Here is an 18015-nt window from a genome sequence, read left to right as displayed (position 1 = left end):
AAACACATGACCGAGCTACAGTATGTATCAAATGTGTCGGTCTAATAAAGATACTGCACATCACTTGATTACAGTGGCATTTTACAGTGTTTATGGACTTACACCCAGGCCTTCCAGTGGCATAAGAGGGTGCTGCTAGCCTTTGATCCTTCAAACATTGTTATTGCTTTCTAAATTGAAACTCAGACATAGCAGGTAGCCTCCTGGGCTCTTTCTTCTACATTTTTAAGATATAACTGAAATATAATATAAATGTGAAAGTTATTGTAGTTCTAGACTTTGGCCTAAATGAATCTGCTGATGATAAGACTCATAGTATTGAACAATATAGACTGTTCTGTTTTGTCATTCTATGTTACCTGCCAACAGGAAAGTAGTGAACCCTCGACTCAAACATTTCTGGTGTTAAAACAGAACCCTGTTTCCACTATTCATCTGAGTCACATCATGACAGTGTTTTATTTGTGGATGGACTGAACTTTGGTTATTCCATGTCATTAAGGACAATAATGTTCATTATGAACTGTCAGTGGTACAGTATCTGAGATGGAAAGGGCTGATCCCAGCCAATCATTGATTGGCTCACCTCTAACTTGTGACTTATGGCAGATAGAGAGACCCCCAGTGAAACCTTAGCTTTAGCCACAGAGGCCCGAGCTCATGTACACTGGGTGGGTTATGGTCAACTAACTATGCTTGCTGAGTCAAACATGGTTGCACCCAGGATAATAGTCATCTGGCTTTCAAAATGCATCTGGGTCCAAGCATATAACAAAGAAAATGTAAATGCCAATTTCTGTAGATCCTTGTTTGTTCACTGTCACACGTGACCATAACATGAAGGACAGGAACCTTCCTGTAGCAAGATAAATTAGACAGAGTTGATTTGAAAAGGATATTTAATGTATGCACTTCATTTCTCCTCACTGGATTGTATTAACAAAATGTACAATACTGATAAGCAGAGCCTGATGGGACAAAACTGAGATATGTACGGACTGAGATATGTACGGACTGAGATATGTACGGACTGAGATATGTACGGACTGAGATATGATTACGGCATTTGTGCGTTTACTGAAACATTTATAGTAGTTTTGATTACCTTCACATTTATGCAGTCCTTGATAATGACATTTCTCTGAATTGTGTGTGACATTTGTCATTTTGATCGAACACTGAACAGTAGTTAAACCTTTACAAGCAGAGCAGTTAAATGAGAGAGGACGTCTTTTGTACATTGTGAATATTTGTAATGAAATTGTAATGTTATATACAAAACAGATTTTAGTCTTACAAAGCATGGAATGTTCAAGCTAATACTAATTCAAGTTTCTGCCATCGTAGTGAATTATGCAGTTCTACCATCCCAGTTCCTTAGTTATACATTTGAAACGCTAATCTTATAGAAGTCCTGGTAATGGTGACCTCCAGTATCAGTCCTGTTCCCGTGGCAGTGGCCTGTTCACCATACCTGCCTCCCAACGCTGCCACAGAGGAGTTTTCTGGCCGCCTGCCTTGTAAACCTTGGGCTCCTGGAGAGATAATGCAGGACACAGGAAATGGATTTAGCTAGTCTGATTAGCAGTTTAGGTTTTCTTACATTTCAGTCAATCTCCATTTAGCCACACACAGAACTTGAATATAACCACATCCCTTGTCAGATGTAAAATATTATAGCGCAGAAAATAAATGTTGAGGTCAGCTTTGCCAGCAAAATACACCGATTCTAAACAGAACCCCTACTGTTAAATTGCTAGCAGAGACAGACATACAGTGTAATTGCAATCAAAGCTTGTGAGTGAATGACATGTTGTGTTCTTGTCACAGGGAGGAAACTTTTAGGAAAACAGAGCTGTACCTGTGTTTGTCCAGGGTTCACCCTAGCACTCTTAGGATTGGGAGGAGGCCAGGTCCGATCCAACTTCCCCTTGGATTGTCGGCCATCAACTGCAGAGAGGCAGGATAAGGAATAATGAAATGGGATAAGGAAAGGATTTAAAGACTGATCTAGCAGGCTCCAAAACACTGCTAAGTAAAAATACAAACTACTTCTAGACTCTGTACAATTTGAAAATGTATCCATTGCAGTTACAATAATTCATATTGTAATTCCTCCGATGGCTATTTTTGGAACTAGTTCATTTTATTTGAATCATGCTAGAAGTCAAGGAAATTATCTTCTCCCGTCTGTCCCCCCAGACCTCTAATATCAATGGTCACAGGTCACAGCCATATATATATATATATATATATCCCCCATGCCCACAAGTTTATCAATCTAGAATATACACACTCATATGATTCTACATTACATGACAGGAATAAGCTGCGACTGCACTGTGCTCACAGAACCCCTTGCTGCCCCCCAAGACATATCTGTCATCTCAAACATGCAGATGCCCAGAACACCCTTGATCTGATCTTTCTGGCCATTGTACTGCCGTGGTAACTTTGGTTACATCCTACAAAGTCCCCCTGTGGCATGTGCTGCTGATTCAGATAAGTGTTCAGCCAGAGGGATCTTGCCCTAACCCCTGGTGACAGGGATGACACTAAGTTGACGACAATACTGTGCCCATAATAACATTATCTGATGCTAATGCAAATAGGCAGACATTAAAGTGCTTGGGCTGAGATGAATGTGTGCTGTGGAATGAATGAGGCTATAACTGGCTTATCCACTTTCCCTCATTTAGGTGTGCTTATCATACGTTGACACAACACTATTTCATGATGGCACAAACAAATACTTTTTGCAAAAACTCTACTATGCTCCCCCTCACTTTGCCCCAATTCAAACACAAAGGAATTCTACATGTAATACAGGACATGTCCACTGACCTGATGCTGTGAAAGAGGAGGTGGATGAGGGAATGCGTGTGGTAGGTGAGTCTGGGCTGGGGTCCTCTGTGCCGTCTGGCCTGCCCCCACCGACTCCTGCCTCTCCGTACAGACTACACCTCTGCCTGCGCAGCTCCTCCTCTCTCTCCCTGGCTTCCCGGATGTCCCTTTCCACCTCCGGCTTCATGGCCAGTGAGGGACGCAGCTTAAAGAAGGGGTTCTCCCTGAGGATGTCGTCCTCATCCCCTGGCTGTTCTACCCTCACCTCATCCGTAGCCTCCTCCTCTGTAGAGACAGTGCCCCCTATATTTAGGCAGTCTAGGCTTCTGTAGAGGCGTTGAGCTCCTCTGTCTCGGTTCGGATAGTGGGCTATGATTGTGTCGTCACTTTCCAGAATAACCACCTTCCTCTCTGCTCCTTTAGCGGCGGGTTGGTTCTCTGCACTTGGGTTTTGGCCTGAGCTAGCCTCCTTTTTGTCCTTTAAGTCAAACAGCTGATGGGAGTGGGCTCTTGAGAGAGGGCAGCCTTTGAAAGAGACAAGCTCCATGCTACGCGTCCTCTCCAGCACAGAGGGGTAGACATGACCTCTCATCCCCAGGCCTGCTGTGGTGAGGGGTCTCCTGTGCCTGGTGGGTCCTTCTGCATTGCCTTGTTGGAAGGCTTCAAACAGCAGCTTCCTCTCCCTCATCTGGCGTACTGTTCCCTTGCTGTAGACTCCAGGGATCTTCCCCATGTTCACCAGGACAAGCTCCCTATGGATCTCCTGGCTGATCTCCTTCTGCATCTTCTTCTCTGAGAACTGCCAGTCAGCACCCTGCCCCGGCCCTGCCTTAGAGGACAGTGTCTTAGCCAGCAGCGGAGTCTTCATCAGGGGGATGTCTACCACCTCCTGACCTTCCTGGGTGTTTGACATGCACCTGGACTGACGCAGGCTCTGCTCCCTTTCAGCAGATCGCCGGATCTCCCTCTCGATGGGAGTCTCCTTCTGGGGTGGGGGAGCCTTGTTGTCCATGATGGGGGCTGTGGTCGTGTGGATCTCGTGTGTGCTGACAGGGGAGAAGTCAGTGGACACCCCGCTGTCACTCTGGTCATCGTCACTGCATTCCATCTCAATCCTGACCATAGGCTGGACACTGAGCTGGGCAGAAGGACGAGACTGGACCTCCTCCGCTTTCTCTCCTGCCACTGTTTCAATATGTTCTTTCTCTGGAATCTCTGTGTCTTCCTCACTTACCGCTGCCCTCTCTTCCACCTCGACAGTCTGTACTCTCTCTCCCTGCTCTCTCTCTTCCACCTCGACAGTCTGTACTCTCTCTCCCTGCTCTTTCTCTTCCACCTCGACAGTCTGTACTCTCTCTCCCTGCTCTCTCTCTTCCACCTCGACAGTCTGTACTCTCTCTCCCTGCTCTCTCTCTTCCACCTCGACAGTCTGTACTCTCTCTCCCTGCTCTCTCTCTTCCACCTCGACAGTCTGTACTCTCTCTCCCTGCTCTCTCTCTTCCACCTCGACAGTCTGTACTCTCTCTCCCTGCTCTCTCTTTTCACCGCTTCCCTCACTCCCTCCTTCCTCTTCTTCTTCCTCTTCCTTCCTACACTCGATTCGCTCTACCTCCTGGTAGCCTGTATCCTGATTGGTTGTCTTCATGGCCACCTGGTGTGCGGGCGGAGGCTCCTGTGGCACCTGTTGTCCGTCCTGTCTCTGTTGCACCAGATGCAGGCGATGCAGCAGCTGCTCCCCCTGCTGGATGTCTTCAGCTACTGTCAGGCTGCTAACCTCCTGCTGCTCCTGCTGCTCAGGGGCAGGTGACTGAGGCGAGGGCACTAATACTTGTTCTCTGGATAAGCCTCTTGAAATAGATAGGTGAGGCTGGAGGCACTGGACGTCACTGCTAGCACTGTCTCTCCTGACCCACTCGTCTTTGGTCATGTCATAGTCTAGTGATCTACCATCGACCATGTCCTCAACATCATTGTTACTCTCGTCTGTATGTTCTGGCTCTATGATGGTCCCTTCATGGGTTGGATGACTATTGTTGTCAAGGCAGTGCTCTGGCTCAGACTCTCTTGTCTGTGATGATGGGACAGGATCTGTCTCTTTCAGAATGCTGGTTTCCATGTTCGGATGTGGCTGCTCAGGGCTACTGGCACCCACTGCTTTATATCCGTCTGTTGTTGGTGGCGTGACAGAGCCAGGTCTTTCAGTCAGCACTGTGATATCCTCAGATCCTCCCTTCTTCAGTTCAGTCTGCTGCTCCTCTTCCACTGTTACTGTAGCCTTGTCCATGACTGGAGTGCTGCTAGGCTGCTCAGATTGAACTCCATCTAAGCTCCTGGGATTTTCTTTAGCCTCTGTGACGCTTATGGCCCCAGCATTGGGCTCCGTAGTGCTGCCCTCTTCTGGACAAGAGGGGTCTTTGCATGGTGGGGAAAGGATGAAGACGTCGTCATCCTCCTCCATCCTATCCAGGTGGCCTGCGCTGACCAAAGGGGGAGGTGGTATGACAGCCTGCCAGGCCTCACAGGGCTTTTCCCCAGAAGTCAGGGAGGAGTTGTCTTTGGCCATATCTGTGTCCTCTGCCGGTTTACAGCCAACCTCCATCCAGAGACCACAATCTTCCTGGGAGACTGGACCCTTAGGAGATTGGGGGCTGACCATGGGCTCTGTTTCCATAGTGATGGGGTATAATTCCGTAATTTGAACTTCACACCTTTAAATATTTTCTTTGTTCTCCTTTCACTGTCTTTGGTTTCAGTCTCACAATCTGAAAAATAGTGTTAATGACTTTGCAATTAGAGGCATGTTATTTGAGCCCCTTCAAAAACATGCAACACTAGGCTTAGGTGGTCTACCATTCAGTAAACCAAATAATTACGAAATGTGTTGGTCTTTAAAGTGTGTACTAAAAATTGCAATTTTTATAACAATGTCATAGATGTCAGGTAATACCAGCAGAAATAGGACAATAAAGTAAATGTTTGTGAATCTGTTCCTCTTTTGAGGAATGCTGAACGTTGAAAGAAAGGATGACGGTCATTATGCCAGCTTTGGCCTGGCATAATGTGATGTCACTAAAACATGTCATGTCACTAAAACATGTGATGTCACTAAAACATGTGATGTCACTAAAACATGTCATGTCACTAAAACATGTGATGTCACTAAAACATGTGATGTCACTAAAACATGTCATGTCACTAAAACACGGAACTTGGATTTAAAAAATATGTACAAAAAAATTGCAACTTCACCTTTTAAGCTTTAAAATGAAGGAAATTATCTTAAAGTTGTAGTGCATTCTGTTCTCTCTCACCTGACATATTTACTAGCTGACACTACAATGGTGATGTAGTTGACCTGAGCAGAGTTCTGCTTACTAGGGGGAAGAGTAATCAGCTTTTCACTGTCTGGCACATCCACTATGCATCTGCTACAGGAGCCTCCTTCACAGCCTTCTACTCCAGAGCCATATCACTTTCAGTCTTAAGCTCAAAACATTGACTTCATGACAACATACTAATTTAAATTCCAGCCAATTTAGAGAGCTGTATCTGTGAGAACCAGTAAACCACATTATGAAAATGTATGTTTACTGTATGTCATTTGCGTGAATGTCTCCAGACACCACACCTGTTAAGATGACTCCAGATTTTGTACGATGCATAATGGCGAACTGATCAGAACCGTTATTGTCATTGAGGATGTGCAGTTCTGTCTGTCATCATGTCTAATTACCAATGCTCCCATGTAATCTACAGATGCATGATCTTCATTTTAAGACAGCAGGAAAATAATCATGCAGCAACAGAAAATGGGAATTATTGTCTGGATTATAATTAATGGCCATTTTTATAGGGGTTGATACATTTTTTGTTAGGGAAAATCAAGTCTGAAATTTCAAAGTGGAAATTACAAACTTTAGAAGCCTTTTAAAAACACTACAAGTTTGCGTTTCCTGCCGTGCAGGAAAATTCTCAGCAACAAAAGAGTGATGAAATGAAATTCCTACACCTGTAGTCACCTCAGGTGCAGGTGAGATTTATATGTCTATATTTACCCTCAGGCTTATAGCCATACTCCTGTCCAGGATTATCAAAAAGCCAGCCACACTATGTATGAAGTGATTGCATCGCAACGCAAAATATTAATGATATTTAATGAGCTTATCTCCTCCATTAAGAGGAAGTCAACCAAACATTTCTCAGTGATACAAATTCAAGCTCTTCCTTGAAAACCACAATTAATTATACATATCACCTCATGACATATCAAATATCCTGAAATCTGGAATATTTAAAGCCTTTTCGTGGCAATAAACTGTAGGCTGTATATATCTATATTAAAGTAAAGCTAGACGCTTCTTTCAAGAGTTGTTACTTTGTGATCAATAATAACAGCCATACTGTTCAAAACCATTATTATTTGTTTATGAAAACTAAATGGGTTATGGAAATGAAATGTAAATGAATCATATGCATCTGTGAGTGCTATTAATGACAAAACGTTGGTAACTAACAGTATAATATCAGAATACGGCAAGGTACTGTAAAATGAATAATAAGAAAGAGACCCACCTGTTTGCAGTGTCGTGGCTGTGCCCAGGCTTCTGTCTGAATGATGCTGCTAGGCTGCTGCTGAGACACGTGAGAGGTGAGACTGCCTGTCACTCAAAAGGCGAAGGGACTGAAGCTCATTGACTACACATCGAATTGCTACAGGGCTGGCCCACGTGGGGAAAATCTTAGGGAAAATGGCATAGCACATCTTCCAGAAAAATAGCATATCTTTTAAACTAGGGATTTCATGGCTAATTGTGGTAATTCTGCTCATATATTAAGTATGTATGAACTACACATTGACACATCCAGCCCAAAGCGAGAGGGAAGAAAAACACTTTGTAGACGGCAAAGTTCCCTAGCGTGTCTTTAATGGTATGTCACAGCTCATTTGCAATAAAGAGTGCTATACATGAACGTCCTGACAGGAACGTTGCTACTGATGATCAAAAGGAAAGACCGAGACAAACAAAAATCTTAAGAATATGAAATATATTTTGTTTTGATAATCACACACACATTCCAGTTTTTATCCACCTTCATTAACAGACATGGCAAAATCAAAATTCAACTACCAAACACACTTACAAATACAAATCGCACTGAATAGATGTAATGGCAACCAACCCTTCTTTAACAGACTGTTTTGGTCAATGACGGAATACAGTATCATATTCATAACCATAACATTTGTATTACTGATGAGGAGACTCTAAAAGTGCTTCTACACCTGCATTGCTTGCTGTTTGGGGTTTTAGGCTGGGTTTCTGTACAGCACTTTGAGATATCAGCTGATGTAAGAAGGGCTATATAAATACATTTGATTTGATTTGAACAAAAGAGGTGCCATTGAAAAAGGCACATCGGGCATTTCTAAGATTAATATTTAAAAATCTATTTCCAAAAAGGAACAGATCAGTGGTTGTTGTATTCTTCATCTATTCTTCATAGTCTTCATTCCTAGGGGACATAGCGCTGAGTACTTTTTTTGGCTGATACAACCAATCCAGAGGAGTGTGAGATGAGTGCTGCTGGGATTCTGGCAGTAAAACCTAGTTGCATTACTGAACTGTGTCCAGCAGGAGGCAGAAGGGCTTTGTAACAGTCACACTGGAGTCTGTTCACAGAGCTGTTTGAAGAGAGGAGGATAACAGTAAACACTCCTTGACACAAGCCATGTGGGACTGTAGTCTCAGAGGATACCAGTGACATTTTAGATGAGGAGCAAAGGCACGCTGGAGCACATCCTGTGCAATTTAGACAATGTTGTAGATTTAGGCCAAGCATACAGCCCATTCATCATGAGTGGCATAGCTAAGAGAAATGGGGTGTGCAGAATCACATGATAGAGCAGCACTTGGTATTGTGTTTGGATGCCCTCTTTCCTGTTTCCTCGGCTCTGTAGCGTGGGGTTGGTCTGGGGGGATCATCCTCATGTCCCAGATCCTCAACCTCTTCCCGAGTGTAGCCCAGGATGACAGGTGGGACAGGGCCCTCCACAAAGACAACCAATCCACTCACGTCCTCCTCATCATCCTCATGCCCCACAGCCTCAACCTTTTGCTCAGTGTAGCCCAGAAAGGGTTCAGTCTCAGACCCAAGAACAGGAGACTGGAGAACAATCTCCTCCTCACCCGCGTCAGAAATGATCACCCGCTCCACCTCCACCAACTCTCTATCATCCTCATGGCCCAGACCCTCCCTCTCTGACTTTACCTCAGTGTAGCCCAGGAAGGTCAGTGTGACAGTGCCCTCCACAAGGTCTACCTGACCTACTCCTGTCTCCTTGTCCATCTCATCATCCTCACAGCCCAGATCCTCAACTTTTTCCTCACCGTAGCCCAGGTCGGTCAGTCGGGTAGGGCCCTCCACAATTTCCACCACTCCTATTTCTACCTCCTCGTCCATCTCATCATCCTCATGCTCCACAACCTCAACCTCTTCCTCAGTGTAGCCCAGGGTTGTAGGTGACGCAGGGTCCTCCACATTGTCCATCTCCTCTTCCATCCCACCACCAACTTCTATCTTCTCCTCTGCCTTCTGTTGTGGTACAACTGGGATCTCATCCAGCAGCACTTGCATCCCGACATCGTTGATGACACTAAGGAGTTGTCCCAGCTCCTCAGCAGAAGGCTGCCCCTCTGCCCCGCCGACGTGGTGGACGCTCTTCCTGCTGTCATTGAACACCGTCTCCCCCAAGGCCCTGGGTACTCCAGACACGGGCACCACAGACCTGATCTTGGTGACCCCTGTCTTTGAATCCCTCTCCACCTGCACTGTAACCATCCCCAGCACTGCAACACAGAGGGATAAATTATACTGGGCAATATAACAGTCAAGTCACTATATTTGGAATCTTGGTCAGAGCATGGATTACCTGGGCTATAGAAACATAAAATATTAATGTTATATTCTACCCATACCACCACTCAAATACTATCAATATAGCCTTTCCCCTAAAGGAAGGCCTACATTACCAGTAGGTGAAGGGCGAGGAGGCACATTTTTGTGGCATATGTCAGAGCCCTCTTTGCTAATGTCAGCCTGCACAACATGAGTAAACAACACAAGGTCAATGTGCAGGCTCACAGTGCACAACCCAGTACCCTTTCCACTCTCCATAGCCCCCAGCATGCATAAGAAATGTACCAAGAGAAACAAAGTGGGCTAAATATAACTATCGCCTGCATTCTGCTCCAGCCCTTCAACCCAGCCAGCCACATCGTTAAGCCGTACCCTGGAGGCAAAACCCAGCCACAGGAACAGATATAGAGAAAAATATGGAGAGAAATATGGTTTCCCTCATAGCGAAGGTATGTTTAGATTTTCACTGTGGCTGGGCCCGTCCCAAATCAATGGTCTGGAGGATGATGAGCACTATCACATTTCTGTGGTAGAATCCTCCCCAAACAGTACCTGATCGACCTTCCAGTCCATTCTCATGCAGAACCCTCTCCATTACTGGCCCAGGGAGCTGACCCCCAGCAGCTCTGATGATGTCTAAAAGATAAAGATACAGCTAATACAAAACCATTGTACTTTCCATATACAAATGCTAATGTGCTGCGCGACAATCATGCATTTGAGTTATATCATAGCAATTATAAAACAATCACAGCTGTGGCTTCATTCTGTCACCCTGATTACATTAGTGTCAGTCAGAAAGAGATGAAAGAACAGTCACATGCAGGATGGTCTAAGAGAAAGTGAGAACAAACGAGATATCCAGGCCTAGAGCTAAATGACCATGCAGGTGAAGCTTACCTTGTATCCCACCCTCTTCAATGTCACTCTATGGGGAAACAGAGGAGACAATTTTAAGTGGAACCCCTGGTCCAATTGGTCCTACAGTCACTGTCTCCCCCAAACACTTTCCTCTTTATCCCTTATCTCTCTCAGGCCCTGCGCACTGCCATAAATATGTCACAGTAACCATTAGAGCAGTGTGGCGCTGGGCTCAGCTTCGTCACACCATGAGTGTTAGAGATGAATACACACTGAACTTCCTTACCAAGTGTTAGTGTGAGCTAAAGATGGACCATACATGAACCTGAATGTAAAAGTTCAAGTAATGGCCAGTATATTATATACACTAAGTGTGCCAAACACACCTGCTTTTTCCATGACATAGACTGACTAGGTGAATCCAGGTAAAAGTTATGATCCCTTATTGATGTCACCTTTCCTAAATTAGCCATGGATGGAGATAAAGATTTGGACTTGTGGTTTTACTTAATTCTCCATGCTGGACAATGATTATAACGGAGATTCTGATCCAACCATAAATTCATTCATTGTGCCCCTGGACTGAGAGGATGGAAGTTCAATATGTAGCTAGATGTAGAAGGCTAATGTTAACTAGCTAATCGTTGCCCATGAAGGGAAGCATTTTAGCCAGGTAGCCTAAGGCAACAAAAAATACAAGTGTGTACTGTATGACAGAGTCATAGACCGTTTCGTCAACAGGAAAGAGAGCAGGATGACATTGGTGTTTCTCTACAGGTAGGTTGAGTCAACATGTTTTTTCCACTTTTGTGCACACACCCACACCCACACACACACACACACATCTCACATCAAAGCTCACTCACATGGACAGCCACATCATGTTTGGCGTATGTTGATTGGACTAAATAGTTTATGGTATATTTTAGTTGTCCCTGTATTAGACCAATCAGAGGTGATTTGATGATGTTGAAGTTGAAATGGTGCTGGAATAGTGGAGGCAGCTCCTGTTTTGTTTGTGACTTGCGGTAACTCTACGTGGTTCTAAATCAACAGTTGTTTAGTAGTCCATGCTGCAGGTCATGTAACTGTTTGTTACATTCAATATGCTTTGTGGACTTCACAGGACAGATCTTGCTCTCCGGTTTTGTGATGATACAAAGGTGTGGTTTAATCTTTCTGCCACTGTATCTTCTTATTGTCTCTGCCTTAGGCCTATATATCACAGTGGAAAGGCACATGAACTAACAGGTTATAGAGCAAACAACGCAATTGTCACTTTTTTTCTGGCTTGGCTTCCCCGGTGATTTTACCCACGCACCACTACTGGTGGAATGCTTTCAACACCTTGTAGTCCATGCCCCGACGAATTGAGGCTGTTCTGAGGGGGAAAGGAGGTGCAACTCAATATTAGGAAGGTGTTCCTAATGTTTTGTACACTCAGTGTATGTTCCCCTGTAGAGTTCACAGTTGTTATGAGGTCAAAGTCCTGTCAGTCAATAGCCAGACACCCTTTAGGGCTCCCCCAATGTGGAGGGCTATAATGTCACTAAATGTCAGAGTCAGTTTTCCATAGGGTAGCATACATACACTCCTACTTTAGAACAGGGGATCGGCACTTTGCAATGTACTGTGGTTTGATTTACAAAGGGAGGCAAAAACCAATCTGTTGAAAAGGTCATAACTGCACAACGGGAAACTTTACTATAGAGAGGAGTGGTTTCTGCTGAACATCAATCTGTAGGATCACAGGCTTAGTGAGGGAAAAGATCTTCAACTGCTGTAGTTGTGAAATATCGAAGTTATTTATATTACACAGTTCCAAACTGAATCAGCTGTTATTGATGTAAAAACATTGAGACTATTGAGTAAAACAGACCATTGGGGTAAGAAAGTATACCGGACATAAATATAAACGCAACATGCAACAATTTCAACGTTTTTACTGAGTTACAGTTCATAGAAGGAAATCTGTCAATTGAAATAAATAAATGAAGCTCTAATCGATGGATTTCACATGACTGGGCAGTGGCGCCGCCATGCATGGGCCTGGGAGGGCATAGGCCCACCCACGTCGGAGCCAGGTTCACCCACTGGGGTGGGGCGGCCTAGTGGTTAGAGCGTTGGACTAGTAACCGAAAGTTTGCAAGTTCAAATCACTGAGCTGACAAGATACAAATTGGTAATTCTGCCCCTGAACAGGCAGTTAACCCACTGTTCCTAGGCTGTCATTGAAAATAAGAATTTGTTCTTAACTGACTTGCCAGGTTAAATAAAAAAATCTGAATGAGTTTTTCCTCACAAAAGGGCTTTATTACAGACATAAAAACTCCTCAGCGTCCCCCTCCTCAGATGGTCCCGCAGGTGAAGAAGCCGGATGTGGAGGTCCTGAACTGGCGTGGTTACGTCTGCAGTTGTGAGGCCTGTTGGATGTACTGCCAAATTCTCTAAAACAATGTTGAAGGCGGCTTAAGGTAACAGCACTGGTGGACATGCCTGCAATTGCATGCTTTCTCAAAACTTGTGGCATTGTGTTGTGTGACAAAATTGCACAATTTAGTGGCCTTTTCTTGTCCCCAGCACAAGGTGCACCTGTGTAATGATCATGCTTTTTAATCAGCTTTTTGATATGCCACACCTGTCAGGTGGATGGATTATCTTGGCAAAGGAGAAATGCATATTGCGTTAATAATTTTGTTCAGTGTATAATGGGGAAAATCTGCTAAGATATTTAATATGGCACAGGTATTTTAGCTGATTGAGTATATTAAAAATCATATTGAAACTCAGGTTCTCGGAATGTCTCTGCGTTCTCCACTTGCCTGGCTGTGGTTCTGGGCATTGGTGACTGTGTAGCTTGTGGATTCAATGACCTCCACTATATCCTCTTCAGTTGGCAACCTAATACACACACATTCACACAATGATGACCGTAACACCCCATGACACATGAAACCAACACATTAACATACAAAGCCATTCACAAATACAATACATACATGCAGAGGCATGACTACAGTTCAGGGGAGGGTCAGTATCAAGTGCTTTATGTAAGAGATATAAAAACATCTGAGCATATCAACTCCCTCAGCCAACAGGAATGGGGAGTGATAGATTGTGTGTGTGTGTGTGCCGTGGGTGTCTCACTCCTCTGTGTAGTTCTCAGCGCTGCGCCCAGGGACAGGCTGGGGGTTCTCGCTCAGCCACTGGTCCCTCAAGGACTTCCGCTGTGAGGAGAGATTTGGAGAGAGAGAGAGGGATGGAGAGAGAGAGAAAGAGGGTTGGTGACTATGACTAGGGTCTGCTATGTCCTATGCAGTTAGCATATGCATGAAACGGCCTATGCTCTGAGCCATCTCTCACAGCATGCAGCTTCCCCACCTGCCAGCTCATCAGCTCAAAACAAGCCTATTCTCTAAAATTCCCCATAGCAAAAGAAGCTAACAAAAACAAAAGCCTTCTGTCTCTATGAATACTGAAACGGTTATCCAGTATGCAGTAACCAAAACAAACAGACCCTAGGCACAGAGCTCTGGTTGCCTTTTTTGGATCTCCAGCAGGATGAGTGAGGCCAAGAGCTTGGTGTTGTCTGTGAGGGAGAAACTGCCCCCAACTCCGGATCCCTCACAGGGAGGGCTCAGAGAGCCACACGTCCTCAAACCCGAGTGTAGGCTTGGTCACAAGGGGTCTGATTGAGACTGACAATAATAAACCTGACCATGTTTATTTAGAGAGTGTTTGTAAATTTGCCAACCTGCATTGGCTGCGACTCAGTTAGTTCCCTTTCAACCTTTGAAGCAGAAACCTTCCAGAGCCCAGAGGTACAGTAAAGGAGGGGTCCTCCTTTCATTCTAACTCAGGTATGACAACACCAAGCCGAGGGGTGAACATAGTCCTACCTGGCTCCAAGCCTCATCAATTAGTCATACGACAATGTGGGGAGTGTGATAGCAAGCTAAGCAACAACAACAGACAGACAGTGGTGACAATGACACAACATTATATTGGAGTGGTGGTGACACTAAGTTGGCCTTGTTCACAACTATTTGCCAAGACAACCTTTTGGATGGAAAGTATGTGACCGCTCCATGTGGACCAGTCTCTTACTGTGCTCAGAGACAGAAAAGAAATGTAAGACAGGAGGGGAAGTGAGCTGTGCATACAGATATGCTCTAACTGCTGGGCTGACTGGGAACACGAGACTGTTCTCACACTTCACACTGAGGAAGAAGAAGGACAACTCTCTTTCCTCTGCCATGTGTAAGGCTGGTGCCGCCAGCACAGCACACATCCTCAGGCAAACCCAGTAATGTAGATTAGACTGTTTGTGTGGGCGGCTGTCTGAGTCATATGTGTTGATGGAGCGGTTCTAGCCACTCCACCACTGATCTGACGTGAAGGAGTTAATGAGGTCCAACAGGGATCAGTGCTGGTGGTCCCAGTGGAGGAGAGAGTTACTGACAAAGATCAACACAATGCACAGCTCTCTCTCTCTCCCTCACTCTGACTCACTCTCTCCCTATTTCTCTACAACCACCTCATCATTTCAGTTCCTCTCTTTCATGTGATTTCTCTCTCTGTTACAGAGATCATGGTAGCAGAGATCATGGTAGCAGAGGTCATGGTAAGATGATGAGCAGAAGAGAGTTGATCAGGAAGGAGGGAGAAAAATACTGTTATACAGAGGAATAGAGAATGCCTCAGGACACCTCATGGTGTTGGGGATGTTGTCTGGTGTTATGGAGCTAATTGAGTTTATCATCACACAGGAGGGCTCCACCCTGGGCATGTGAACCAGCTGCCAGACATGTGGCTCCCTGCAACAGGACAACAGGGAAGGACAGACAGACAGATCCAGACAGACCTTGCGCTGGGCCTGCGTCAGCCACTCCTCCTCCATCTCCCTCCTTGCTTTCTCGTCGTCCTGCTGCTTACGTCGCTTGTCCTGGTGATGGGAGAAGAAGAGAAAGAGACCAACAAAAAGAGAGATTTAGGGTTGAGTGGAGGTAGAGATATACTTATGTTTCTGAACCTAATGAGGAGCAATTCCTGTTATTAATCATCTCAGACGTGTGTCACCAGAGAGACAGAGTCCCACAGCTCACACTGCTTTCAAGCTCTATTGAGATAGTCATAGTTGTCATTTGAATGGTGCTAGTGAAGGAGAAGATAACAGCACAACTACAGTACTGTATATCTTATTACAGTATAACTGAAAAGCAGTGACAGTAGATTACAGTGACAAGCCCCATAGACATATATGCTGTTGACCGGTGGAACAGCTGGTTCTTTAAGGTCAAAGTGCAGAAAAACGGAGATGAAGCGGAGGCAAGGCTAGGAGCACGTGGGCATGCCGGCACTCCATCTTCATCAGCTAGTCTGACAGTAACACACATATCACACATACTGCACATTCATGTTCTGTTAGGAGGAGCGGTTCACTCCCATACATTAGCACCAATCCAGGCCTGAGACTGCTCTCCCTTTGGATTTCTCATAGTTTCCCCAACATCCCTCCTTTCAAAAGCAACTGCAATTAGATTACGCTAAACAGAAGGGCTAATTTAGATCAGAATTTAATTAATGATTTTGGTCTAACCTAATGCAATAAGAACTGTGTTGGGGCATAACATGTGGGAGTTGGCTAGACCCCAATGCATCAACGAAAGACAGGATAAAGCATGGAGGGAAGGCATGAGCATTGTGTGTGTGTGTGTGTGTGTGTGTGTGTGTGTGTGTGTGTGTGTGTGTGTGTGTGTATTTCTACTATCCCTTAATGCTCAAGGTCCCTGTAGTGTTTAACCCTGCTGATGAGGTCAGTAGTGGCCCTGAAGCAAACGCCATGCAACCCAATTGAATTATTCAAACATGGACAGACCGGGGGAGAGCTGTCACACCCTGAGAGCCTTTTTATTTCTTTATTTGGTTAGGTCAGGGTGTGATTTGGGTGGGCATTCTAGTTTTCTATTTATTTGTTGGCCGGGTATGGCTCCCAATCAGAGGCAGCTGTCTATCGTTGTCTCTGATTGGGAATCATACTTAGGCAGCCTGTTTTCCACCCTAGTTTGTGGGATTTTGTTTTGCATATTTGTTGTGGAGCCTGCAGAACTTTACGTTCTTTTGTATTTTGTTGTTTTTTGGTGTCATTTGAAAATGAAGTAAAAGGTACGCCTACCACGCTGCACCTTGGTCCAAGCAGCGTGGCCAGGAGGAGCAGGGATCCTGGGCCCAGGAGAAAAGTGAATGGAGGACATCCTGGACATGGGAGGATATATTAGATGGTAAAGGATCCTGGACGTGGGAGAAGATCCAGGCTGGAATGGATCGCCTTCCATGGGAGCAGACGGAGGCAGCGAGGGAAGAACAACGACGACACCGGGGTTCGCGACCTCGACGCAAGCACGAGAGGCATCCCCCCCCCAATTTTTTTTTGGGGGGGGCACATGGGGTGGTTGGCGGAGCCAGGTTGCAGATCAGAGCCAACTCCCCGCACTCGCTTTAAGGAGCGTGTGACCCTTCAGGCACCATGCTTTGCGGTTACACGTACTGTGTCGCCGGTACGCATCCACAGCCTGGTGCACTCTGTGCCAGCTCCCCACATTTGCCATGCTAGAGTGGGCATTCAGCCAGGACGGATTGTGCCGGCTCAGAGCTCCTGGTCTCCGGTGCGACTCTTCTGCCCAGGATATCCTGCGCCGGCTCCACGCACCAGGCCTCCAGTGTGTCTCTCCAGCCCGGTGCGTCCTGTGCCAGCTCTACGCACCCGGCCTTCAGTGATGATCCAGGGCCCGAAGCCTCCAGTGATGATCCATGGCACGAAGCCTGCAGTGATGATCCATGGCACGAAGCCTCCGGGGGGGGCTGACCTTAGAGATCCTGTTTATGTCTCTATTTTGGTTTGGTCAGGGTGTGAGTTGGGGTGGGTATTCTATACTCTATTATTTGTATTTCTATGTTTTGGCCGGGTAGGATTCTCAATCAGGGACAGCTGTCTATCATTGTCTCTGATTGAGAACCATACTTAGGTAGCCCTTTTTCCACCTGTCTTTGTGGGAAGTTGACTTTGTTTAGGGCACATAGCCTTTAGCTTCACGGTTTGTTTTGTAGTGTTTATTGTTTTGTTTGGTGTCATTTTCCAAATGAAGAGAAAACGTACGCCCACGCTGCACCTTGGTCCTCTTGCTTTAACGGCCGTGACAGAGACTCACCTCTATAGCCTGCACTCTCTGCTGGTACTTTTCTGCCTCGTCCATGTTGGGTCTACAACACAAGAACACAGAGGAGAGTTATAGTTACTTTACTCCTACTGTAGCAGTCCAGAAATCTGTTCATCATTTAAAGGAAAGTCAATTATTAAAAGTTATTCCACACATATTTGGCAAAAGCGCATAA

The 18015-nt window shown here is 45.4% G+C and overlaps 2 protein-coding genes across 2 annotated transcripts in view; both read right to left on the bottom strand.

The window, feature by feature from the left end:
* Positions 1 to 881: 881 nt before the first annotated feature.
* LOC110538299 (uncharacterized) lies at positions 882 to 7444 on the bottom strand. Its single transcript, XM_021625026.3, has 3 exons — positions 2845 to 7444; positions 1862 to 1950; positions 882 to 1535 (listed from the first exon to the last, which is right to left on the bottom strand). The coding sequence occupies exons 1-3, from the start codon at positions 5513 to 5515 to the stop codon at positions 1437 to 1439; spliced, it is 2859 nt and encodes a 952-aa protein (XP_021480701.3). The 5' UTR covers positions 5516 to 7444; the 3' UTR covers positions 882 to 1436.
* A 431-nt stretch (positions 7445 to 7875) lies between these two features.
* Positions 7876 to 18015, bottom strand: part of LOC110538300 (uncharacterized) — a 30798-nt gene continuing 20658 nt past the window's right edge. Inside the window, exons 2-8 of the mRNA XM_090193613.1 lie at positions 17832 to 17883; positions 15488 to 15568; positions 13771 to 13850; positions 13446 to 13524; positions 10663 to 10690; positions 10315 to 10398; positions 7876 to 9692 (exon numbers count right to left, since the gene is read on the bottom strand). Coding sequence (XP_090049739.1) covers positions 8737 to 9692; positions 10315 to 10398; positions 10663 to 10690; positions 13446 to 13524; positions 13771 to 13850; positions 15488 to 15568; positions 17832 to 17876 — 1353 coding nt within the window. The 5' untranslated portion in view covers positions 17877 to 17883 and the 3' untranslated portion in view covers positions 7876 to 8736. The remainder of the gene's footprint in view (positions 9693 to 10314; positions 10399 to 10662; positions 10691 to 13445; positions 13525 to 13770; positions 13851 to 15487; positions 15569 to 17831; positions 17884 to 18015) is intronic.

Source organism: Oncorhynchus mykiss, chromosome 12, assembly GCF_057628025.1.
Source record: "Oncorhynchus mykiss isolate SJ-2025 chromosome 12, ASM5762802v1, whole genome shotgun sequence".
NCBI lineage: Eukaryota > Metazoa > Chordata > Actinopteri > Salmoniformes > Salmonidae > Oncorhynchus > Oncorhynchus mykiss.
The sequence above is the reverse complement of the archived record's forward strand: the minus strand, read 5'-3'. Positions and strand labels throughout refer to the sequence as shown.

Excerpts from the sequence above, each read along its gene's own strand:
- LOC110538299 (XM_021625026.3), bottom strand. The coding sequence starts at position 5,515 with ATGGAAACAGAGCCCATGGTCAGCCCCCAATCTCCTAAGGGTCCAGTC. Across the intron at positions 1,951-2,844 it reads CTCCTCTTTCACAGCATCAG|TTGATGGCCGACAATCCAAG; the intron begins GTCAGTGGACAT and ends GCCTCTCTGCAG. Across the intron at positions 1,536-1,861 it reads TGAACCCTGGACAAACACAG|GAGCCCAAGGTTTACAAGGC; the intron begins GTACAGCTCTGT and ends TTATCTCTCCAG.